The 26,508-nt window shown below is 34.6% G+C and overlaps 1 protein-coding gene across 1 annotated transcript in view; it reads left to right on the top strand.

Annotated features, from left to right (window-relative positions):
* KLHL1 (kelch like family member 1) overlaps nucleotides 1-26,178 on the top strand; it is a 262,591-nt gene extending 236,413 nt beyond the window's left edge. Inside the window, exons 10-12 of the mRNA XM_067289682.1 lie at nucleotides 15,015-15,227; nucleotides 21,131-21,302; nucleotides 26,119-26,178. Of these exons, the coding sequence (XP_067145783.1) occupies nucleotides 15,015-15,227; nucleotides 21,131-21,302; nucleotides 26,119-26,178 (445 nt within the window). The remainder of the gene's footprint in view (nucleotides 1-15,014; nucleotides 15,228-21,130; nucleotides 21,303-26,118) is intronic.
* The last annotated feature ends 330 nt before the right edge of the window (nucleotides 26,179-26,508 follow it).

The raw sequence follows: 26,508 nt of genomic DNA, 5'->3' as shown, positions 1-26,508 counted from the left end.
GGGCCTTAGCCTTCCTCGTCACATCCCTGCATACTCTGACAAAGTTCCTATATTTCTCCCAAGTGGCCTGTCCCCCTTTCCACTTTCTGTATACTTCCTTCTTCTGGTTGAGTTTTGCCAGGAGCTCCTTGCTCGTCCATGCAGGTCTCCTGCCCCCTTTGCTTGACTTCCTACTCATAAGGATGCATCGCTCTCGAGCCTGGAGGAGGTGATGTTTGAGTATTAACCAGCTCTCTTCAATGCCCCTTCCTTCTAGGGCCCTAACCCATGGGATTCCTCCAAGCAAGTCCCTGAAGAGGCCAAAGTTTGCTCTCCTGAAGTCCATGGTTGCGATCCTACTTAGTGCTCTGCTGCCTCCTCGCAGGAGTGTACAGGAGTGTAATAGCAGGAGTAAGCAAATTTAATTGTCAGATGGCACAAAGTAGCACAAAAGGGAACATTACTATACGGGATATGTTGGACTATTCTGCAGGAGTATTTGGATGACCCTGAGCAGCAACACAAATGGGATATGTAATAGTATATATATGAATGAAAAGGTCTTGTGTTTGAGGAAAAATAATAATTGAAAGAGATGGAATAGTAAAAAAAAAAAAAGTGTACTTGTTAGTACAGGAAAACCAATAAAATATATCTGTGAAAAACATAAATGAAATTGAATACCACATAAAGTTTTATTCATCCTTTGGGGAAATATTTATGCTATTTGGATTACTATGTACAATTCTGATTATGAATATTGAAGAAAGACGAATTGAAATTGTAAAGTTCAAACAGGGGATACTGTGATTACCAAGAAAGCCTGACATAATGAAGAAAAGCAAAGGAACTATTAAGGAAAGAATAATGTTGGCACAGGAACAAATGGATACAAATAGATCGAGTTTAGAAGGGAAATTAGAGATATAACAAAGATGATTGGGACAGCTTTCCAATCTCAGCTAAAGGGTGTACACGAAACTCTCAGCTGGTTCTAAACTACATGTCAATCAGTTCATAAAAAGGGTAATATTGTCTGATTTCATGTGGCTCCAAAGATTGGAATCCTAGAATTTTCCTTTCCGGTAATGTGTCTGTGTGTTCCCAAATCAGCAATTGGGGCCACGTAGCAGTAACAATCTGTATTGAAGCTTTGGAGAATTTACCTCCTTTATCTTCATAGCCTGGTAGCTATTGTAGCACTTGTCATGACTGTGGAGTTTCATGGCATGGACGGGATGCAAGACTCTCATGTCCAGTAGTTCCTCCAAATTTGGAAAGAGCATCATATTTTTGGCCTTATCACTACTAACAATTCTGTTGCAGAGACTCGAAGAAAAAGAGTGCACAAACTCTCCCACAGCAGCAGATGCAGCTGGAGTTAAAACATTATTTGTGAAATGAGGGCTTATGCTAACTTCGAAGTGTATAGTGTTCTATCAAGTGTAAGCAATCAGAAAAAGGATGGTGCTTTTTATTTGTGGATAACAAGGGGGAGAGAGGGTTTTTTTTTGGTAGTCATAAATAGCATGTAACTAGTTTGCAACAGCTAGTATGCAAAACTAGTGTCCTATAATGTAGAGGAGATGATGCTGAAGAAGGAATGCACTCTCCTATTTTTGAGGTGGAGACTAATAACCTTACTATGTTCCTGCAGAAAAACTTAGAAGCACCATTAGGGGACCAAAAGTACCCCTGTCTTTCCCATGACTTTTTAAAGTTATCAGCACCTGCTGTTTCGAGATTACTTCTTCAGTTTTGAAAATCAATGAGAAAAGAAAAACAAGACCAAAAACACTGGTTGACAGTTTCCATTCAAATAAAAACTTATCTTTTCAGTAGCTAGCAAGGTATTGCTTCCTAGGCTACATTATCTATTTATTAATTTTCTCTTAACAAGTACCTATTTGAAGTATGCATGTCCTAAGAACACTGAACTTTTACAGTAAATTTATTCATGTAATTCATTTTATAGCAGAACTAATATTCTAATAGGAAAAATGTAAGTAAAAAGAAAATTAAGTTTGTTAGTTTCCACTTACCTCTGGAATAGATGACTAACAAATACTCTCTATATCATACAAATTTATTCCAAACAATTGTATGGCACAACCATAACTGAAAGTTTACTAGACTTCCCTACTATATGTCCTTAAAAGCTACATTTTCAAAATTTACTCCTCAGTTCTGACTTGTGTGTTGGGATTATCATCATCATTCTCTTCTTGTAGTTACAGCTTTCACAGAAAAAAAAGACTGCCCCTTTACTTTTGTTTTCTTTTAACAGATATCAATAAATCTGTGCTATAAGAGGAAAAATACATAGCTGTGTGATCTGCAGATGGACTTTAAATGGTAGAACATCACAACAGTACATTGAGTTAAGTGTCAAATGTAATGACTTTGGCACACAACAGAAACTAGTTTATTCACATGGCAACTGTCTTGCAGAACCAAGGAAAAGAAATTCTGCCCTTTATTGATTGCTACAACGTCAAAGACATGCTTTAGTGAACTTTATATTTCCACCTGCTGCTGTTGTTTATACCAAATATCACACAGTGTTATTGATCTGTGATAAAGTAAAGCAAGAAATCTTAACCTTTTAAAAATAGAACTATTTTAAGTTCCACTTCAAATCAGCTTTTTACTTTTAGTTGAGAAAAAAAAAGAATATTTGTCTTCTCTGAAGAAAGATAAAAGAACTATGAGAAATGTTGCAGGAGAATAATGTTTCTCACTGGTATCTATCTGATTTTTATCTTGTTCTTTGCACAGAAAAACAACAGTGCAATTTTTGTTATTATTTGTATTACAGTCATTCTTACAGACTCCTACTGTTATTATTATTTGTATTACAGTTGTTCTTACAGACTCCATCTGAGTTTAGCCATTGTACGATGAGGGACAGAGAAGAGGGCTGCTGGGAATTGAAACTTAGTTATGCATTGTGATACTGTTTTTTGCACACTTAATCCTGAAACAATTGCCACCTACAGGAAATCTCTTAATCTCCTAAATTAGGAGGCCAAGTTTCCTATCAAATGATGGATGAATGGAGTTTGGAATAGAATGGATGTATAGCAACAAGTAAAGAAGCTGTTTAAATTAGAGAACGGTGAAAGTTAAAGGAAGGGGATTCGGTTCAAGTACTCAAGCAGCTGACCTAATATGGGGCAAATGAGCAAGTTTTGCCAGGAATTGCCTTTTCTCATACAAATCCACACTGAGAGTTCCTGGAATTATATTATTGAGCTGAGGTTCTTATCTGTAGAAAAGTATAACCTTGTCATTTAGGGAATTTATTAGTCGTATGAGACTGAAGTAGTGTCTCAAATCCAGCAGATCAAAGGTTTGAACAGAGACTGCAGGTAGATGCCCTTTAAGGATGCACAAACGTAGTTTATTTCTGCCCTCTTTTGTGAAAGCTACATCTATTTGAGCAACTTAAAATAAGGTCCAGCTGAGGTGAAGGAAGGCCTGGTAAGAAATACTGACTTTGAGACCTTTGCCAATTCTGGAATATAACGTTATTAGCATGACGTGCACAGTCTTTAAGGTGTTTTGTCCATGTCTGTTCCATGTAACACAAAGTTAACTGAAGGAAACGGTAGCTAAGCACTTGTTTTCAGAACATCAGATAACGTCTGCGCAGTAGGCATTGACTGCATTTATGCTGCTAAATAAAAGATGGGTAGAGACCAATCCCTGATGACAAGAGCAAGGAGCACAGGCCAGCACTCCCTCTCATTACTGAGGGTTAGCTCTTTTTATACTTTTTTTTTTTTTTAAGAAAAACTAAGTTGAAAGCTTAAAAAGTATAGCCAGGGAATGAGATGGCAAATGAGCAATTTGAGCATTCAGGGGGAGTGTGCCAAAGCTCCATCTGTGGTCTTTGTTTGGTACCTTTGGTACGAAAGGCAGTAAACAAACACTCAAACATCCTTGAGGACCTGTGTCACAATTCTGATTTCAAGAAAGAGGTCAAAGGAAGGATTGCTGCTACATTCATTTTTTAAGCAGGAAAATGCAATGCAGAAAATAAGGACAAGATGCTTAAACTGACCCAAAGATATTTCTTTATGTTATAGATCAAAGACCTAAATGTAGATCTCCTCAATCAAATTTAATGAGTGTATTGTTAGAGCAGCTTCTCTTTTAGAATTGTTTGAAAAGCCTCATCTTTCTCCATCAATTTTTTTTTCCTTCCTTTGTAGTTCTTTCCTGCTGTCTGTATTTATCTTAGTCATCAGTATTTGAATATATTCCCTTTTCAATTCTTTACTGAAAGACTGTCCAACACAAAAATGTGAGTTTGTGTTTGTGTCCTTTATGAGATAATTTATTATTGATTGGCAGTGACAAATTTTTTTGGTTACTTGTTGTAGCATATAGAATTTATAGTGGCTTCCCCATGCTATTAACTCTACTAAAATGTTCAGAGAAGTAGAGCATACGGATGAATTTTGGAAAAGTACACATATATGCATATTTACCATTTTGTCCCTCCGCACCCATGCAAATGCATTTCTTAGATTTTCAAATAAATCACTGTCTTGTGAAGACGTTTTAGTGATGTCTACATTTATTTAAAAAAATGTGATTTTTTGGAAAATATTCAGTTATGTTCTTTCAGTTCCACCAGTTTTAACAATAGTTGGATTCATTTTGTAATGGATTTCTACACATTTGATTATTGTTTACCAGTAGTTTTCCATCTATTCTACTTTTCATTTTGAACGGAAAACATGGGGAGCTGTCCAATACAGCCATCAACATATGTGCAGGGGATTGTTTTGTTTTCAGGTCCATTAGTGAAATAAAGCTAGGAATGAAACTTGTTTTCTGTAGATCAATATTGTACCTGTGGTAAAATAGTAGTTACTTTAGTTTTATATATCCCTTATGACTACTATGCGTTATTACAAAATGAATATCAGAAAATTTAGCTTGTTGAACTTTCATTTTCAAGTAAATAGCAAAATCCCAACCAAATTAAACTATGCATATGAAAGGTTCTCAAAATTGTCTTGTAGTTAGCCACTCACATGATGATATACTTGCTATGTACTGACCTTGGAGAGGCATAGCTTAATAATTCCACAAAAAGTTCTTAATAGCAGTTCAGTGTTTGGCACAAGAGAATTAGCAATGTATTACATGTATATAACCACCTACAAAACTTGATTGCATGGCTGATTACAGCCTCCTCCAGGAGTTCTGCTTCTTTGCCTTTCATGCATCATATAATAAAGTGTCAGTGGCATTTTCTCTTAGCAGAATCATTAGGGCTTATTACTAATTCAGTGCCCTACTCTGATCTTTTGTACTTTTGCACACAAATCCATATTTCCTACGTAGGAATCCCATGCAGCTCAGTGAATGTGCAATTCAATTCAATATGCATCATATTCTGCTCTCTTTTTCAAGCAAGATTTAGCTTAGTATTTCACATTCAGACTGCAAAATAGGAATCTTTGCACAGGCCTGCTTCTTTTCAAGTACCATTCATCTAGTCTAGCCCTAAAGAGGGCTAGGGAGAATACGGGCTAGATAAATGTGTGTGACTTTTCAAAGAGGACAATGAAAAATTGTGCAACTTTACAGAAAACAAGACATTTTTTTCTTCACCCCAGTGTGGCCTTACATACAGCTAGGATGTATTGCTCTTTAGAGGTCAAGTAGTTGTTAGAAAACATGGCAAATGCTTAAACCGTTGCTACATTGCAGGGGGGAACCTGACGAGCGGATCTCCTGTCAATATGCTGTGGCCAGCCTCCCTGCTGCTTATGCCATGTTTTGTACTGTGCATGTTTTAAGAGGCAATGGCTCATCCGCATGTTTTAGTGGGTGTGCTCCGACATACATTTCTCTTTGTCCTTCACCAGCATGAGCAAGAGTTGTTTGGACTAGCTTACTGTCAACCCGTAGCACAACTTTACTTTTGCTGTAAGGCCCATCATTCAGATTTTCGTAATAACAAGCATTTTGTCTTTACTACACTCTTCCCTTTTCTATGAATTTTGAAATTTTGAACAACAAGCTCTTATGTAGATAACAAACATAACATGGTATGATATGATTTGGGCATGTAAGAATGCTTCAGACCAAGCAGACAGAATGAGTTAACTCACTCAATTTTAATACCTAGGATGAAAAAGGCAGTCTGGTCTCTGCCTTGAACTTAAGCTTCTAAATGTACCATAAGTAACAATCTAGGCAGAAGGAGTAAGGGCCTAAAAAAAATTCATAGCTAATTTTTTTAATGTGCAGCTTCTACAACTAGTAACAGACTTTTAAAAAGAATGCAGCAATTTCTGCCTTAACTCTGATGGTCAAAACTGTAAAAGATATTAGCATCCTATATTCTGGATTATTTTAAAAGTCTTGCTTTTAATTATCATCTTCAGGGGGAGATGTCATATGAGAATTCCATTTGCTCCTTACTGATGTTATACAGGAAGAGTAGAATAATACTATCTCAAAGAGTACTTAGTGCCTATTTGCTGGGACCTGAAGGAAACCCTTGTTCAATGCAGTCAGAGAAGTCTAGAGATAGTCAGCTGACCAAATGAGGGCATTAATTTCAGAGTGGGTACATGCACGTATGTATATATATATATATATATATGTGCATACACACACTTTATTACTTCCATATCCATATCTGTATACATCTAGAAAGATATTTAAACATCTAACTCTTACTGAAATTAAAGAAAGCTAGACATTGAATCTGATACTCACCTAAATACCTTTATGGAACTGCAGCCCTTACAACACCTATCAAATATCTAACAGGTTCAGCAGAGCAGAATGCCATGCCATCCCCACTGTCAGCTGATACTTCTATTTTTCTAATATGAAACTTGATTAACTTCTGAATACCGTTAGTATTTGGGGTAAAATGAAATGTCTTTTGAATTGGTAGATCAGCTTCAGCTGAGTCTTTCATTATTGGTTGAATTCAGTGAATTGAGAAGGATTTGTTCACTGTGCAGGTCAGAGACTAAATGATCTAAGACTTCTTTCAAGTGATCCATATAATTGAAATGCACTGCTAATTCTCATACTTCAGTAAAAACTGAAGAACTGGCTCAATTTTATTAAATAAATTAAGTATTAATATGCTGTAATTATGATTTTTAAAGTTGAAGTAAGACATCAAAATTTCATGCAAGCTAGCAAGATAAGAAAATTTGACTGAAACAATTATATTTTCCATCAGAGTGGCTTTTTTCATTACTTTTTTTCTTTAGGTTTCCTGTATTGTTGTGTCTTATTGATGAATCAGATTTATTCTTTTACAAAATCCATTTGAACAGAAAAAAGTACTATACTCGGCATACATAATTACAGTCATGTAAAGAGAGAAAATGTTTCATACTGTATGCTTTCTGCCCGCAATATTTCTCACTAACTACAAGCAAATACTTTTAAATCTTTATTTTATGAATGACATGAATATTTTACCTGATACTGAAATACAGCACTGCTCTTCCTTATCAAAAAAAAAAAAAAAAAAAAAAAGCTTGCTTTCACATGTCTGTTTCCAGGAGAGATCTCAGATTATCTACCCAAGCAGAGAGTAAAAAGAAATTTGACTTAGAATGATATTAAGTGTAAATATTTTACCAATTTGACTAATTTTACAAAGCCTTTGTGCAATATGGAGAAACAGAAAAACATATTTCAAAAGCTAACTTGCAACTTATCACTCTCAGAATTTAGTCTTGGAATTTTCCTATGGTGGGAAGGGGGGGTATCTTTTTTAATGATAGCAAAATTTTTTTTCTCTGTTCTTAATATATATTAGTCTGAATGTACTTTGACCTATAAATAACTTTCTACCTTAATTGAAATCCTGTAGAAGTTATTTCAGGCTCTTTTATGACAGTTTGGAAAATGCTGAAGTTTTATAAATGTTCTGTTTATTAACTGCTGCTTTTGATCAAACTCTTTTCTCGAAAAGACAGTTACTCTGCATGCTGCCATCAGGAAAAGGGGCACTTGTTGAAAATATTCTTCCTTAGCTGTAGAATCTACAAAAAGATGAATGTAATTTATAATATTTTACTCAAAATCATCCAGTAAATGAATCCTGAGACAGAGCAAAATAGAACAGTATGGTAAATGATTAAACTGACAGAAAAGATAAATATCATAAAGAACTTTAGCTCAGTCTAGCACAGAGCCATTCTATGAATTCAATAAAAATTTCTTATTTAAAGATAGGTTCACTGTATTTTTTGTTTATAAATAAGAGAGCAAATAAAGGGCCTTAAGGTAAAGTAAGCTATAGTAAGCTAGAATAAATAATTGATTACAGAGACTATTTTGCCTTAACTGTTTCATAGCCTGATACTATCATGGACATTTTGGTGGGATCTACATTCAGTCATTGGTCTTACAAAGCTAATGTAACCCCTATTATCAATTTGATTAGAATTAAATTTACTTGAAATAGGTTCTTTCTATTAGGAAACTATATGTTCTAATGTAGGAGGTAGAGCTTTGCCATAATGATATAATCCATGCAAAGGGTATTTCTCTCTGAGTAATTTTCTAGTTATTATTATTATTTTTTTTTTAATTCAGGCAATTGTTTGGGGGAGAGGAGGGTTTTTTATTTTTTTCACTTTTTTTGTCAAACTGTATTTATATCTAATTTATTCTACTACTGCATTACCAAATACATAAAATATCATTACAAATTTACACACAGAAGTAAGGCTTCATTAATAGTTTTCATTCAGAAAATTAATTCTCATTTGCAACTTGTGCCAGTGGCATAACCAATGCAGAACAGATAGACAAGTACCTTTGCTCTCCTGCAGTCTCATTCCTGGGGCAAATATTGACTGACTAGGCAGCGCAGGGGTCCAGCACTGCTGCTGCTGAGTACCTTCTCCCCCTTCTACTGGGCACATATCCTACGAGCTAGAGTAAACCTGTGTTGCTCTTCCAGGCACGCTCAAAGGGCACAAAGTGGTGCACAGGGGCCTAAGCAAAGACAGGATGTAGTCTTTGATATTCATAGTGAAACAATTCTGAAAGGCAAAACCTCATTAAGAAATGCAGCAAAGGCATGATTTAACTGTTTTCACAAGCCATACTACCTCCGATCAAAGGCAGCCTAGCCTTTTGAGGTTGTCTTGTCAAACTGAGTTTAAAAATGGCTTCTGTGATTATTTATCAAAGGTTAGCAACCACAGCACTGAGGTAAATGCTTTTCATTGAACCAGTCACGATTTATCCTAATGTCTTCTACTTTAAGCCTCCATTGTAGTTTCTAGCCATTTTAATATGAAAACATGTTTTAGGAATCTCTGCCCACCTTAATACAAAAAGGAAGTGACCAAACCTTGAAGTGCCAATTTTCCAGTTCAGATGAGATTGAGTTTGGTCTAAATTCATGCCTGCTCACAATGTCTGAATAAACTGGGGAAGAGAATTCCATAGTATCTCCACAAGCAAAACTTTCATTGTGATCAGTGGAAATAAAAGTACTCAGTACTGAATCCTCTCTTCTCCTTGTTGATCTTCCCCCTGTAAACAGTGACATTTATAATAAAAATCCCAACAGTTTTAATAGGATGCACAAGTAAGTGAGCTATTCAGTAAATAGAATTTTTCCAACTGAAAAAGGAACAAAGATTTTGGATAGACTTACCATGTGATTGAGAGCATACTTATTTCTCTAGTTTTCTTTTTAAGTGCACAATGTTGAAAATAAAAGTCTTGCAATACTGTAGGTACTCAAAAGCTACTAAGAAATATGAAATCTACATGAAGTTTACAAATGCCAGGAGCCTGGGAGAAATGGAAAAAATAGAACTATGTCTTTGATGCCAAGTGAGAGCTTTTCAGGATGGTATATTTACTATATAGCAGGCATACAGTAAAAGAACAGTCGGAAGTAGTACACGCTGTTTAGCGATGGTAAAATTGCCAAGATAATACTGTGAAATAGCAAGGTGAAAGTAACAAACGAGAAAAAAATTGAGGAACTTTGCTAAATTCAGAGTCGTTCGTTTTTCTGTCATCTCTGAATTCTGCAAGTACTTGCACATGAAACTGAAAGTCTACTTACAAGTATTTTCAACAAATCAGTCAAATCAGAGGTACCTAGTGACAAAAGAAATAGAATTGAATACAGTTAAGAGAGGTAAGAGTAGCCCTGGAAATCACACGGCTGAGGTCTGACCTTAATTATGCCAGACTTTCATATATATCATTTAAAGAAATATAATATATTTTTCCCTATAGAGATTTTAGCTCTAAACAGTTACTGAGGAAGACAAAGATGCAAAAATGGATATATTCTAAGTCATCTTATAAATAGGACCATGAGCACTAAGAAGCATGTAAGATTGCTAAGTATCTTTGGAAGTAAGTGTTGCAATAATGTTGCCAGAGCAAGAGAAGATATGAGAAAAAGTAGAATGTCATAAATATTTAATAAGTTTGTGAAAGTTTCTGAAGAAATAACTAAAATAGATATTACAAATCCCAAAAGAATCATTTAGCAGTGCATATAGTTAGGATGACTGAAAACCAGGTAGATAATCTTTTCTTGGAAGACCTTCCAACCAGTGAAAGAGAATGGAGTTATTAACACTGTATGAGACCTAGGTACTTTAAAGTGTAACTTATGAGCTAAAGAAGACAGATGAGAGCAAACTTCCATATAGCCAGTAGAGCTAGGGAGCTATATATATGTATATTAATTATTATTATTATTTATCTAGCTTTAGGTTCATTATTTGCTTAATAACAGTTGTTATTAATAACACTGTTAAGCTTAAATTCTTTGGCCAAGAAAGAGCCGTTTGTGGTGAAATAAGAAAAAACAGCAATAATCCATCATAACTTCCTTAGAACTATCCTGAACTTTCAGCACTGGTTGCAGAGTGGTTCTGCAGTCATTTTAGGCTAAGGAGAGTGACCATGGCTTAGGAAACTTGGCATAGGGGTAGAAGAAATTCCTTTGGCTTTTCCAACTCCTCTGCTACTTGTGGACAGGTGCAAATATAACTCATAACTGAGGTGTCCAGGTTCAGTCACAATACCGCATTAAAACCAGAGCTTTAAAATGATTATTTGTTTTCAACTTTTATTTCTCTGAACTAGACCTTTGTGAAATAAAATTTTACTGTTAGTCTACAGAACTGTTACTCGCTGAGATATAAACACAATCAAAATCTAAAATGATAGTTCCAAAACCTAATTTTGGAAACTATTTTTGTTTTGACCTAAATGGCATAGAGAGTTTAAACAAGAACTAGCTGGCCTCACTAGCTGGCTAAAACTGTTATCAGATGCTTATGAACAACATATACTGTCTCCTTACTGGCAATTCAGAAATGCTAGATGTTCTGCTTTTATTTATATTTTAATAAGTCTCCTAATTAAAATAGAGGAATGAAAAACAGAATGCTTTGCTTTCAGTGTGGAAATATCAGCTTATATATTTATTTCAGTGGAAAGACAATGAAATAAAACAGAACTTTCATGACAGAAGAGATAAGAAATAAATGGGTAGGTATTCAGATTTGGGAAATGCATGATCACTCTCACCGGCCTCCACAGAAGTCTTGATACTGTGCACTTTTGAAAACATTGTGAAGTGTTTAGTTGTCCAAATAGTGAATTGGAAGTCTATTTAGAAATCTCAGGCTCAGAAATGTTGGTCTTAATTTTTAGAGATCAATCTACATGCAATTGTCTACAACCATTTCATTTGCCTGCTTCACCTCCAGCAATCATTCTAGTAAGGCATGTATCTTTTGTGTATCTTTGTCATATCTGCTAGGCTCATGGGAATGTCACAGTACCCTGGGGCAGCTAAACCAAGTCCCAGATCTTTTCTGAAAGGAATAGTAACTTACACAGCTAATATCCACCTATGTGTAAATGCCTGCATTTAAACAGAGTTGAATCATGTGTGTACATTTTGTTGAGGGCTGTGCTACAGTTTTTTTTTTCTTTCTCTCGGCTATAGAAAAATGTAGAGAAGTAGAAGCAGTAGCTGAAGTGGAAGTGGTCAACTGAATTATTCTTTAGGCTCTCTTGACTACCCTGACAACACTGATAAGAATAGTTTAATGCTGTAGGTACCCACATATTAACACTTACATGTAAGTGTCTTAATCTTGAGTTGTATCCCACCTGTAGATACCAGAAAATCGCATATAAAGTTAAATGTCTTAAGTTTGCATCTACAGATATAGTTGTGAAAGAGTTTGTTTTCCTTAACATCCTATCTCACATAGTGGAGCCATGGGTTCTTGTGGTTATTTTTGTTAGAGCACATGTCTGTCAGGTGGTATCAAAATGTTCCCTGGCTTCTGTGACATATGTAGTGTTAGAATTATACTTCCTCATTCATCAGCACCAATGCCAAGGAAACGTAATGGTAATTGTACACTTAAGTAGCTCTGAATTCATGGAGCATTTAGGACAGTAAAAGCTTCCAAATGAATAATTGCTTCACGCAGGGAGCTTTTGCATCCTAAATTGCTCAATGGTTGGACTTTAAAATAGCCTGCGTTTCTATTAGTTAATCTCCAGGCACTGTAGAAAAGGCAGCAGACTGCAAAAGGAGTAATATAAGAAATGAATGCAGCATGGTAATAGTGGGAAAGAGCAGTCAGAACTCTTTCCTCCTGGGAACCATTATAAATGGAGGAAGGAAACAAGTTTCTTGCCGACAGATAGTTACAAATGCAATTGAATTTTTGTTGAACTGTATTTTTACAATTTCACTTTTAAAATATTTTCAGACGTTTTCCAGAACTTCCCTATTGATCTCAACCTTTATAATATATTCTGATGAAAAAAATCAACATGCAGTGCCTGTGAGTGTCATTTTCCTTACCTGCTGAATAGACATTTTAACGTTAGCATAGATAAGAATTTTCTTCGATTTAACGCAGACCTTGCAAAAACAAAGTCTGTCCTGCATTGCATATTTAGTCTTTACTATATCGAAAATGTAAAATTCATTCTGAACATGAGCCTCCCATTGCAAGTACATGGAATAGGCTGAATATAAGATCAAAGACTGACTACAGTTTTCCTTATGGCTTCTTATTTAGCATACAGAACTTTTGCAATATTAACTAGTTTATTTATTTATTGTAAGAGGAGAGAATTAGGAGTTTGTGAATCTATTCAGTATTAAAGAATTGTAGAAGATAGCATAGTAAAATACAAGACAACAGTAGTTAGACTAACTCCCACTGCCTAGATGCATGATAAAAACACAGAGAAGCTATCATCACCGGATTAGAAATTTTTGTTTGCTTAATTTTTTGGGGGAGGTGATTAGAGCAATATACTGTATTTTGGGCATTCTGTCAGTGTCAATTGATAAAGTGATATTTGTGGACTGTTCCAGGAATTTTTAACAAAGTAGCTGAAAAACATGGATTTTGTAATCATATTATTATTATTGTAGTTGAATGTCAACACATCAAGTTTTTGGAACAAGTATATGAATTATATTCTAAGTTATAATATAAAGTTTTATAAATATATATTATAAATTAAATTATGTAAATTGTATAATACAAAATACATATTTTTTGCATGTCATATAAATGCAAAACAATAATTGTCCTTCTCAAAACTGTTGTTTCCTGATATCAGTATACTACTGCTGTTATAGTAACCTTCTATGGATACTTTTTATTATCTTAATCCTGCCACTTCCATGGTTTTGTTCTTGGAAACACACAGTGTTGTTTTCGGTCAACACTTCGTTCAAATAAGAACAGTCATACTAGGTTATACCCAAAGTCTGAAATAGATCAGAAGGATAAGAATTTGCCAAGTAGAAATAGAAATAGTTCAGAAACAGCCTTGAATCTGGTATCCATCAATGAACATTAATGGATATTTAAGAAAGTATGTAAGGTCCATACACATACATTTGTTAAGCCCTTTGTCCATCATATTCAGTTTAGGACTTTCTGAACCATACCACCAATGACCTCATTCTCTTTGAATTTGTTTATTTTCATTTTGAACCCATTTATCCTTTTGTTCTTCACAATATTCTCTTAAAAAACAAATGCTGCATTTATTCTGTGTTTTCAGGAAAAAGGAAAGAATCCTTCCCTTTTTGTCTTATGATATTGTTTTATAACTTTATACTATGCCAGTTGTTTCTAGCATTGTGTGAAATAGTTAACTAACTTCTCTATTAAGCTTTCCCATATCATTCATGTTTTTATTGAACTGTTTCCCTCATATTCTTCAGATAGAAGAATACTTGACTGTTTAGTTTCTCCTAATATAGATGATAAACCATGTCTCTAATTAAACTTGTGCAGTATCTTAACCTTTGTTTGTTCTATTAATACGTGAGAGCTTAGTTAGACAGCGTATTTTAGAAGAACCAAGATTCTGCAGAATCAAACTTAGTATTTCCTTTACAGCTTTTAAATAGTATTACCATCATCTCATTTTATAATAATACATAACCGATGCCAAAATTAATGACATTGTTTCCATATAATTTTAAGAGGTGGTGTGATTTGTATTCTGCACCAATCATAGCTCAGTGAGCTATTTGCAGCAAGCAATGTATTTGGTTAATTTACTATCCTTTTCTATTTGGTCATTGTCTTTGAACAGGCTTTGGTTTTTAAAAATCTGTTTGCTATTCAAAATTATTCATCAGATGACAAGCAAATATGTTTCAGCCTCTAGATTATACGTGAATAATTTGCCACAACTATTGTTCCACATGTTTACTCTTAGTTTTACAATTCATGCACTATAATTTTTCTTCAAAACTAGGTAGTGCTGCTTTCCATTAAGGAGGGCAAACCACTAAGTAGAATGTGAATTTGGTAATACATTAAAAACATCTATGTTTCCTGAACATATGAAATTCGTATGAGTTTGAGGTGACATTTTTTTTTCTGTTGCAGATGATAGATAAAGAAACAGACACTCCTTATTTTTACTTCCTCATTTCTGAGTTCTTGTTTTATTAACAAATTTATTTGTGTGGGTTTTCTTAGGTTATATTCAGTAGGAGGTCGGGATGGAAGTTCCTGCTTGAGTTCAATGGAATATTACGATCCTCACACAAATAAATGGAATATGTGTGCTCCAATGTGTAAGAGAAGAGGAGGCGTAGGAGTAGCTACATGCGATGGATTTCTTTATGCAGTTGGAGGCCATGATGCTCCTGCTTCTAACCATTGTTCCCGCCTGCTGGACTATGTAGAAAGGTATTCGATCAGTATATAATTGTACAAGCTTTTTTTTTTTTTTTTTTGAATACCAGATGAAATCTGGAAGCATCATTTTCTCAGTTAAATTATGGTGAAATTAAACTGATGTTTGCCAATGAATGGCAATGAATGAAATACCTACTTCCTATTTACTTGAAAAATTCCACAGAAGTTTGTGGGGAAAAAAAATATTTGGAGTTTATTTTCTTTCACACTTTTTCACATTACTATTATATATTATCATGGACACAAAACTACAGTCTTTTCACATCTCCTTTAAGAAGATATTACACATTGCAGAGAACTAAACATTACAGAGATAAAAATTCAGGCTTGAAACAATTTTATAGTACCAAGTTGTATTTAGATGTATTTAGTAACTTTTAAGCTATATCTGAACAAAGAAGAGAAATAGAACTGCTTATGTGATGCCTATTTTCAGCACACTACAGCACTTCCTTCGGCGGTGCTGCCACTTCCTGATACGTTGATAAAGTCCTACATACTTCATTTACAGTACCCTGAATTTTGCAAATGGATATTCGGTAAATCAGGAATGCCTGGTAGGGCACAAGGGCACAGCTGGAATGATTATAATGTGCAATTTGAAGATACTATTCAAATGTTTCATGAAGGTTGGGCTTTTTGCTGTTGAGGGTTTTACACACTTTAAAATAAAATAGGGAGAAATATATCTCCAAATATGTACAGGTTGCAAAGTTAAGTAGATATATTGAAGTAATTGGTTGATCTAGACATGCAATTGAAGATAGGAACTGGGACTGATATTTTTCTGAAGCAGTCAAACTTTTATTAAATGACAATTGTAGCTTCTGGTGAATCTGGCTTAGCATCTACCAGTGTCCCAACATATAAAATTTGCAAACGTACTCCTTAAGTTATTTTGTTCAGTTTTAGACTTTTTTCCTTCTCCCAAGCAAAGAAGGTTGCAGAACAGATCACAGACTGCAAAATACTTTAGATTTCCATGTCTCCAACAGATGGAAAGTTCATCAGAGAAATTCCATGTCCTCTTTACTTACAGGATCTTTTGGCCTTCTACTTATAACGGACAATAACCAGAACTTTCAGGGAAGTAAATATTCAAATTAAGACTACTAATGACAGAATTTCTAAGGTAGAAATCTTTCAAACTACTTCTACTTACCGGTACTTATAAGAAAGCTTTTTTTCCGTTTTTGTGTGTCTGAGAAGAAAACCCTTCTGGTGGCAAAGAGAACTCACATTCCATCATTTTTGCATTTAAAGAGAAGTGTAACAAGCAGCTAAACTTCATGTGCTTAAGCTATCTTATGTAATGGCATGTGAATGACAGTTTATACAGTGTTTCTCAAGTACGTATTTGTGCACTGATAACAAAAAAATGTGGATAAATGTGCTTGACAGGCAGCTAGCTTTCAGATAAAAATTGAAGCTAACAGATAAGAACTTGTAAGCCTATTAGTTTGCGTAGGGTAGGTGTGAATTAAGTCACAGACTCCATTAAGACAGGAAAAATCCCAGTGTTAGGTATATAAGGTTGCTGGGAGGTGATTTAGTGTCCCTATTATTATATTCAAAAATAATGGCTCATCTTCCAAAAATAAAAACAGCTTAGTGACTTAGGAAACCAAGGACTAGTAAGTGTTAGTGAGATCTATTATTTCAAGTTATTTTAGACATCTCAGAAAGTTTTACTTTCTGTCAATATCTATGGCATCAGGCTTTTTTAACTCTGTCTTCTTTCTGCCTCAGGAACAAATCTGTTTTCTCTTTGTTACTTCAATCATTTTGTCATTCTGATAGAGCCTGCAAGGATGTGCTTTATTCAAATATCAATTTTCTCCAGGAAAGCTGTCAAAACACATAATGATTCAAAAAATATTTTTGACATTATGGAAATCTAGTGAGAGCTGATATGTGTTTGTGAATGCTCCTGTTAAAATCCTGTTCAGCAGTAATTAGGACTCCCAATCTGAACTCTTCTGAAGTTGATGTGATTGTAAAGGATTTCCTTTAGGCAAGTGAAGATACAATGAATACTGCTAAAGCAGGTTGTGAAAGTCTTTTGGCTAGAGGAATATGATGCTTTTGTCAAAAAAGTCACACAGTCTTTTAAAAAATCCATTCAAAATGAACATTTTTTGGCTTTTGTTGCATGTTTATTTCACTTTCATATATTCAAGCATTGTTTTAAAGTATTCTTCTATCAAGTTTTAATAGACATTTATAATAATTCTAGCTATTAATTAAAACTATTGTATAATTATATGATTATACAACTTATTAATGAAAGATAGTGAAATAAAATAGAAAAAAAACAATAAATGAAATAATGAAAATGAATAAAAAAGAAAGTAAAATGAACAACATTATCATTTTAATGATATTCTAGACATAAGAAGTTGAACACAGCATCCTACCACCTTGCTTTCTGAGAAGTTCCGATGAAACCACCAAGATAAATAGCCAGTGGATGAGTAGAATTTTTTCCTGACATGTATTTATCTGTCAAGAACGATTTAACCAAGGTTACAATAAAAACAAGTAATTCTGTTACTGCTCAGTTAGGAGGTCATTATTATGAATGAAAAAGCAGTTATAGAAAAAAAAAACACTAAAACATTGCTGTTGAAATATTTATGTTAAAAAGATTCACATATTCTGATTTTTCAAATATAATGCAGGACCTCCAACAGTATTCTTACAATTTGCTTATTGAAAATATGGATGACTGAAATACTTAAAATGACGTTACCATCATCAACCTTAGTGGTAAAAAGCCTAGAATTTTCTCTTTTGTAGAGCATATTTATATACAACTTTCAATACTATTATCAACTCCCAGTTAAGTAATATCAGACTACAAGAACACATAAGGACAGAACTCATCTCTCCAAAGAAATAAATTTATAGCTAATACTGTCTCTCAAAAAGTAGGAGAAAGTGGTTTGATACATAATTTTATATAACAATATAGTAGTTAGAGGACTTGTACAAGACTAAAGAAGCTGGCTTCAGTGTTTCTCAGCCTGAGACAACTCAGGTGCACATCTCAGGTCTCAAGAGTGTGTCAACTACAAGGCTACAGACTCAGAAAGATGTGCAGAGGGAACTTATTCTCCGTATATGCTGAAACAGCAAATAACCACCTTGCAGAAAGTTAAAAGATTCATGAGTGAAAGAGGGGGTAGGAACACAAGAGAGAACATGATATATAGCTTACCACATTGGCTTTTGCCTGGATTTTTGCTCTAAGGGCTGTTGCTGTATACTATCCAGTGGCTGTGTAATTAAAAATTTAGGGTTTTGTAGCAGGGACTTTAACCCAGATCTTCATTTGGGTGAGAGCTATGCTCATTCCGTATTTCTTGATTTGCTTCTCTCTGGAACAATTAATTGCAATTGTTTTCTGCATTATGGAGCCAATTTTAAAGCATGGGAGAGGGTCCTCACCTGAATAGATTATAGTCTGCTGTTCAGGGCATTCTTCTGCAAGATGGCAGATGTGACTTTGAACCTCTCAAGAACAGGTTTGGAACTGGAGTTGCTACATTTTTAGCTGATATAGGGAGGTAATGTACATGGAGATACTGGAGTAGTGGAGAGTAGCATGATTTCAGACATACCATTTGCTTAGTATTACCTCTTGACTAGCTCTACCAGCTTCTGTGCTCAAGACACCACTTTTTTAATTCCTTCTCTGGAACTTCAATAACTTCCAATGCACTGTTAAGGCAGGCTAAATGCTTAACATAGGATTCTAGCTTTTTCTTGGAGAAACACCTGAAAATAAAGTATTAGAGAGGTTAATATGGAGGGATTTTTGGGGGGGAGGGGAAGGATCTGGCTCAAGCTCTCATTTAAATGTACAAAATGCCAACTTTTCCTGGAGAGAGAAAAAAAAAAAATTCAGAACTGGTGATTTTAAATCAACACTTCTCTTTTCAGCTGAATTGCAATACCACAAATGAGTGGAAACACAACAGGACTGAGGAGGATAATAACCGAGTAAGAGTTAGAAACAAAGCAAAATGTAGCATTGGCTACAGTTATATTTGTAGGTGCATCCATTCACGGACAGAAGCCTGAGACCAAGTGATAGAAAGTGATTTATGTCCATAGCTTAATGCCAGCCTCCTTCTCTTAAACAAATAGTCCTTTCCACCACAGTTATTGGTTCTAGGTCTCTCCTTGGCTTCCCATGATGCCCTTCAAAAATAATGAAAGATAATAATATTTCTTTTAATTCAAAGAATCTGAAATAACTTGTGGTTTCTAGCAGCAAGCCAAACTAGTGGTCTTACAGCATGAAAATGAAGCTATGTATTGCATGCCCTGAGGAACACAGGAGTGTTTGAAAGTGTTTGAGGGTGAAAAGCCAGCTAAGTTTTAAAGTTCTAACTTCTTTCTTAATGTCCTGCTCTCCTTCTTAGAAGCTTAGTGTAGGACTGTGTTTTCAGGATAATGTAGGTCAATTTAGTATGAGGTGTCTGGAAACAGGAAGGTGGTTTTGTTTTGTTTTATTTTTTAACTGTAACCAACCAGAATACTAGCAAACAAGAAGACAACTTTCTTACAAGTACCAGTTAAGCACAGGTAGGTTGAAAGGTGATACATTAAGACAAGTTGTCAATAGTGGTTTTAATAACAATTTTTAGATCACTGTAAATTCTGGAAAGTGCCCAAGAAAAAAAGATGAGCAGACAGCTCCAGGAAGTAAAGAGAATCCAGAATTTGTTATTCACAACAAAGCCTGCCTGGGATCTACAGACTGGCATTCCCATATGATGGTATGATTCCTTGAAGGGTGCTCTGCACATTGTCTAATGCATGGGGGCATCACTTTGTTCATCATGAAATACCACAGCCAGGGACTTGTCCATTAGATATTTTTCTTATGGTACTCACTTTCTGTATTTTAGCTGAGTGACTAGTTCATCTGAGGAGTACTCAGATACTATGATAATATAATAATACTATGATAAATGCTATCATACATGCTAAGACACAATATTCTATTCTGGTAACATTAGTCACCTGAAAATGAGATATCTAGTTTAAGCTAATGCTCCAGACATCCTTAGTAACCAGTTGACAGGCACCATCAGAAGGTGATTCATTTCCAATTTGCAATAGATGTCTAAAATAGACACAACAAATTTGTCTCTGAAATTATCTAATTTCTACCTTGATAGTAAAAGTCTAAATTGTCAGCTTAGACTAAATATTTAATTTTTAAATAAGTAACATTATGTAAGGAGAATTTTACCTTCAGTTTTAAAAGTTCTACAGTGATTAATGTCTTACTGTGGAAGAACATACAAATATGAAAACAGTACTACTGTCTTCACTTGAACAAGTATCAGGAGGACAATTCAACTCCAAGACAATTAAAATTATCCCTGAACCCTTAAGGAGGTTTTCTTGCTGTGACTATAATGTAATATAATTTTAGGAATTTAGTAATATAAATTTAGAAATTAATTATTAAATTAATTAATAATTTAGAATGTATAGTTTAATCTAATTTTAGAAAGAATATTTTTATTATAGTAAAGAAAATATTCTATCCTATATATCCTATATGGAGGTATTTTATACATATATCCAAATTTTGGTCTTATGGTCCTTCTTATATTTCATTTTATGGCACTTTACCTGATGAAGTACTTAGTTTATTCTGAAATGTTAACTGAACAAAAATTGCTAATCAACATTAAAAGCCTTGAATTGGGAACACAATAAATCTATGTTTTCTTTCTGCTGCTAAAAGAATATTTTGAATAGGGTGCTCACGATTTTTTTTCTCCCCCAAAGGGAGACTATAATTCAAATGAAGATCACAATGAATCACTTAGCTTCTCACTGGACATTCAGTTTCCTTTCTTCTTCTTTAGGTATGATCCAAAAACTGATACATGGACAATGGTGGCTCCACTGAGTATGCCTCGAGATGCTGTTGGTGTCTGTCTCCTTGGTGACAAATTATATGCAGTGGGTGGATATGATGGTCAAACATACCTGAACACTATGGAATCATATGACCCTCAAACTAATGAATGGACACAGGTACTTAAAAAGTCTGATTTTTTTTTTCTTCTATAAGATATTTTGGTAGAACTTCACAAAAGCATTATTTTGGGGGAGTGTGAGGAAATGCAGCTGGCTTTGCCATAGCTGTAAAAGTAGTCCCAATATTTTATCAGCTGTTATATTAGAAGTTTCTCCTGAGAAAGAAAGGAGACAATTAGCTCCAAGGTAACTAGAAAAAAAAAAACAACAACAACAAAAAAACCCACAGACACAGAATAAGCAGTCATTAAAATATTATCTTGTTATCCATCAGACCCAATTTTTATTCTGCTGAATATCTATAGATTTTTTTTTCATCTTTCTTAACGCAGAAAAAATGTTATAAAAATTGTCAAAATGAATCTGGAATTTTAATTGGTGACCAGCCTGTCCTGAAGATTCTTCATATGAAAACGGTTTATGTAGGGAGTCAAGTTTTCAGTTCATTCTCCTATTCCATTTCTTTCTTTTTGATAGACATTTTGAAATGTTGACCTATATGTATATTCCAAATGTTGAACTATATATTAATTAACAGGTGTAACTGAAATTGTAGTACAGGGCAAGAAGCTGGAGAGTAGTGATTAATTTGTAGAAGGAATGTATTTTATTATGTCTCAGTAGTGCTTGAAAAGATTTGAAGCCATAGCAAAGCCTTAACAAGAAACAATGGATTCTTTCTTTCTTTCTTTCTTTCTTTCTTTCTTTCTTTCTGTGTGTGTGTGTGTGTGTGTGTGTGTGTGTGTGTGTGTTTAATTCTGTTTTAAGACTTTCTGGAAAGTAATTCTTTTGAGTATTATAGATATTTTCATTGGAATTATTCATCCTAAGTTCCCTTTAAAGTCAGTGATAAAAAGTACACACTTTGAAAGCGTGATCTCATCCTAAAATAAAAGTTTAAAATAGGCCAGATGAATTACACCCCACAAATGCCTATTTCTCTTTATGATTATAAAAGGCAGCTTGTATTGTCAATCTTAAATGTAGACAGATACTGTGTAAAGCTAATGAAAATGTCCATTTTCTTTTTTTTTTCTATTATTAATTAAATGCCAAGAGAGCATGTTTATGACATTCTGTAAGAAATGGGAATTCCATATGAAAAGTTTGTTTCCCGAAATCCACCAGTCCACATAAACAACATGACTAACTGCATTTGGACACCAATCAGAGAGCTGGCAACATGCAATGCCTCTGCTTCGATTTGCACGGTAGCATTAATTATAGTGTATTATTATTATTATTATTATTATTATTATTGTGGCATAACATAGGTGCTGACTCTTCCATGTTAGTTTCAGCAAGTGAAGAGATTCAGTCTCCTACAACTATTCATCCTTGTATCTTGAAATAGTGTCTGAAGCTGCTAAACTAATTCGAAAGGAAACTTGAACCTGTTTAGGAATACTGGAACCATATGATTTTGGTACTGGTAACCCTGTCTTTGCCTCGGGGACTAAAGTGGAGGCATCGGTCACAGTCTGCAGAACATGGAAACCTTTTGCTTATCAGTGACCCACAGAACTTCCTGAAGCCAAGCAACCTTAGCAGCAGAGAGGAGAGCTGAAGCCGTAGCCTAAAAGAGGAGTGCAGAGCCCTTGGTCTAACTTTTTGTACTCTGAGTGGATTTCTCCCAGAACCTGATAGCTTGCATCCAGCTGGGTATAATACTCTTCCTACTGCAAGATCCCTCAGTAAACGGAAACTTATTAAGTTGCTCTAGACAATTTATCCACAAGTTCAGTAAGCTGACAAATATTTTTTGTGGAGGTATATTTGTGCATAGGCACAAATCAAGCGGTTTCACAGTGAATTTATCTTTAATTCACAGGGACTGAAAAGTATGTAGAATAAATAGTAACCCACAAAAAATTGTACATTAATGTAATTTAAAGTAGTATTATTTACAGAAAGCAAATTCAAATTTTCCCCAGGGTGAGGAGTTTGTTCTCTTTTCAAAGAATACAAAATTGATAGAGGTATTTCTCCACTAATCCTCTAGGAAGCTAAAGATATAAAATTCCTTGTGACTCAGCCTCTGTCAGTTTGAACTGTATCTTACTTCCTAATGAAGTACTGTATAAAGTTAAAAAAAAAAAAGTAGGGATGAAACTACACTTTTGAGGATCTTGAGGAACTCAACAGGGAAACGGATTAATCTCTGAGCTGATAGATTGTTGATTAATAAATGGTTGATAGATAGCTGATTATTCATATTAGTGTGATTTAAAGGCCACAGGCCATGTCTTGATTTCACTGATCTTGCACTGTAGCTTCATCTCTTACAGCTGCGACATCAAGTAGGTAACAACTGTACAAACCACAGGATGCAACATGAACTGCTGAAAAGCTGAGTTACAGCTTTTAGACCATGCAACAGAAGACGCCTAGGGCTATGGTTTTTAGATAATTCTTGAGCCTTAGCGCTCCTCCTGAAAGACCATGTTACAGAATGTTGCTGACAGGTGTTGGTCCTCCTTGCCCTCCCTGTTCAATGAGGGACAAAACTATGGCCTCTAGTATCAGCATTTCAGGTTGTGAACACTTAATTATGCATGCATTCATTTACCCAGACTTTGCACTTCATCCTTAGCATGTTAGGTAACTTTTTAATAATTACCGTTCTACATGAACATATGAAAAGAGGCAGTATAAATGCAATGATGCTATTCTTTATCCACTCATGAAAAGCAGCGATAACATCTACACTTCTCATGGATTGAAATTATAATAGATCAGCAAGGCACAGTGATAATGTTATGAAAAATCATTTTAAAGGTAATTTCCCTGTCACACACTATGGCTGCAACCTTTTTTGCTTGCATGGTATCCTGCAGGTGAAAACTACCTAAAAAAAATTTTAAATAAAGATGTTACAATATATTTAAAAATATATATATATAGAAATCTCAGGAACTACTTATTTCTCACTTTTACATTCTAGTCTATCATCATTTTGGCTCTTACTTTTTAAAAATAGGTCTCTACAAAAAAAGTCCTTGCTTTTCTTTTAGCTAATATCCAACAGTACATCAAAGGCTGATGTAAGTTAATGCATTAGTAAAGAGTAGTCTTGCAGCTGAACTGTAACACCAAAACCCAGCAGTTAATTTCTTTCTGTCTTGTGACAGGCTTCCTGTGTGACTTTGAACAAAATTATTATATTATGTGCTAGTTCTTCATTTGTAAAATTAAAATAAAAACATTATTTTTCCCACAACATTGGGGATTTTCTTCTTTTTAGCCAGAAACAAGATTTTATGATGTTATCTTATAGTGAACACTGTTATAACTCATTAGGGATTATATGTGATTTAAGGTGCAAACTTTAAGGTGCAAATGCACCTTAATAGGAAGAGCAAGGACCTAGTACTTGGCTTCTCACATATTATTCTAAAATTCTGATTAACTTTTAATTATTAGGTAAACAGGGGGTTATTTAAAAATTTCAAACAGACAGTAGCTGACAGTATATTATAAATAGTAATTATTAAGATTGGGCTTCACTTTAGGGATAGGATTCACTGGGAGAGTAAGGGTAGGATTCAGCTTCAGATGAAAACAGCTAAATTTAGCTAGCTACCCCCCTTTGATCTAGGTGACTAAGTTACTGTCATATTCAATGTGTCAATTCAATGCTGCCAATTCATATTCTGTTAAGTTGCCCAACAGAGGCATCTAGTGCATTTGGGACACCTTAGACTGTCACATCTGTCTTTCAACAGCCTACAGCAAAAAGGGACAGGTCTTGTGCAGACTTTGCTATATTTCCTAGACCTGTAATTCTGAAACAGTATTTTCTACAACATGTCTTGTGTGGAAGCAGCTGAAGAAAACTCTTAATTAGAAAAGAGGAACCTGGAGAAAGTCAAGCGATCAACTGCTAGATTTCAGCTCTAGTTATCTATATCATTTGAGGTGCTGTGGGGTCTGTTGCTCCAGAAAGGAGGAGAACTTCCATGGCTCCTTGGTCCCATACAGGTGGCTTGGATACCATAGGACTTCCCAAATGGCACAGGATATTTATGCAACTGAGTCCTGTCTTTGATATTTACAGTGTTGATATCCACATCTCAGATAGTCATTTTAGCTTTGCTTTATTTTTAGTGGCTGTCTTCAACAGCTAAATCTTAGAGTAGATAGTAGATCAGATATTTTCTACTCGGATATCACAGGAACTTGTGTTGTACAGACTGTGTTGTGCCAATCAAGAGACAATGTAAATATTTAAAGATTTATCAAAAAGATATTCAGAGAAATTGAAGTAAGTCCCAAAGATTTCAAGGAATATGTAATATACTGTGGAAGAAGTGATATATCCCCTTGCTCCACTTTTAATTAAACTTTCTAAGAATGGGAGATAGAGGCTTTTTTTCTTTTGTGTTTTAATTTTTAAATATTTCTAAAATTTGATATTTATATTTAAACTAATTATTTACTATACAGCTCTTCACCGGAACCTGTCTCTGTTATACAGAGCTTGCAATTAAATAGAACAATAAGACACTCATCTAAAATTCCACTGAAAATATATACTAAAAATAGGAATAAAATCCACATCCACTGTGCCATTAACTGGCAACAATTCTATAATCACATTTTCTTCCTGTTCTTACATTTTCAACTGAAAGATATAAGATATGAGTAAGCAATTTTAAAAGTGCAACACTAGGATATTAGTGGGTTGTATTTACTTTTAGCTTTTTATACTCCCATTAATTTTGACCATTCCAGAATAACGTTGACACAGCACTTCTTCCCTTTCTTGCATGACTTCTTCCTGTGCCGTTAATTTGTATCTTTTTTTCTGCAGATGGCTTCCCTAAATATCGGAAGAGCTGGTGCCTGTGTTGTAGTCATCAAGCAACCATGACTTTGTCAGCACTGCTTAGGATTTTACTGACTGTGAAATGATTATTTTTCTATCAGACGACAAGAACGATAACTTCATGAGAACCAGGATTTACACAGTGAATACTCTGTTAATCACAAACTTTAAGAAGTTGGAAAATGAGAAAGATTAAGGATTTATGCCCTATACAATCATAAAAACTGTTCACAGTTAGTGAACAAGAGAAAAGTCAGTCTGTTATAGGAATAGATAGGTGAATACGCAGGAGCAAGTTCAGATACTGCTCTCAAGAACAGGTGCTGTGGAGCTGGATAATCAAAAGCACTGAAGGACAGTGCTACATAAGGACCA

This window comes from Apteryx mantelli, chromosome 1, assembly GCF_036417845.1.
Source record: "Apteryx mantelli isolate bAptMan1 chromosome 1, bAptMan1.hap1, whole genome shotgun sequence".
NCBI lineage: Eukaryota > Metazoa > Chordata > Aves > Apterygiformes > Apterygidae > Apteryx > Apteryx mantelli.
This window is presented reverse-complemented; position numbering and strand designations above follow the sequence as displayed.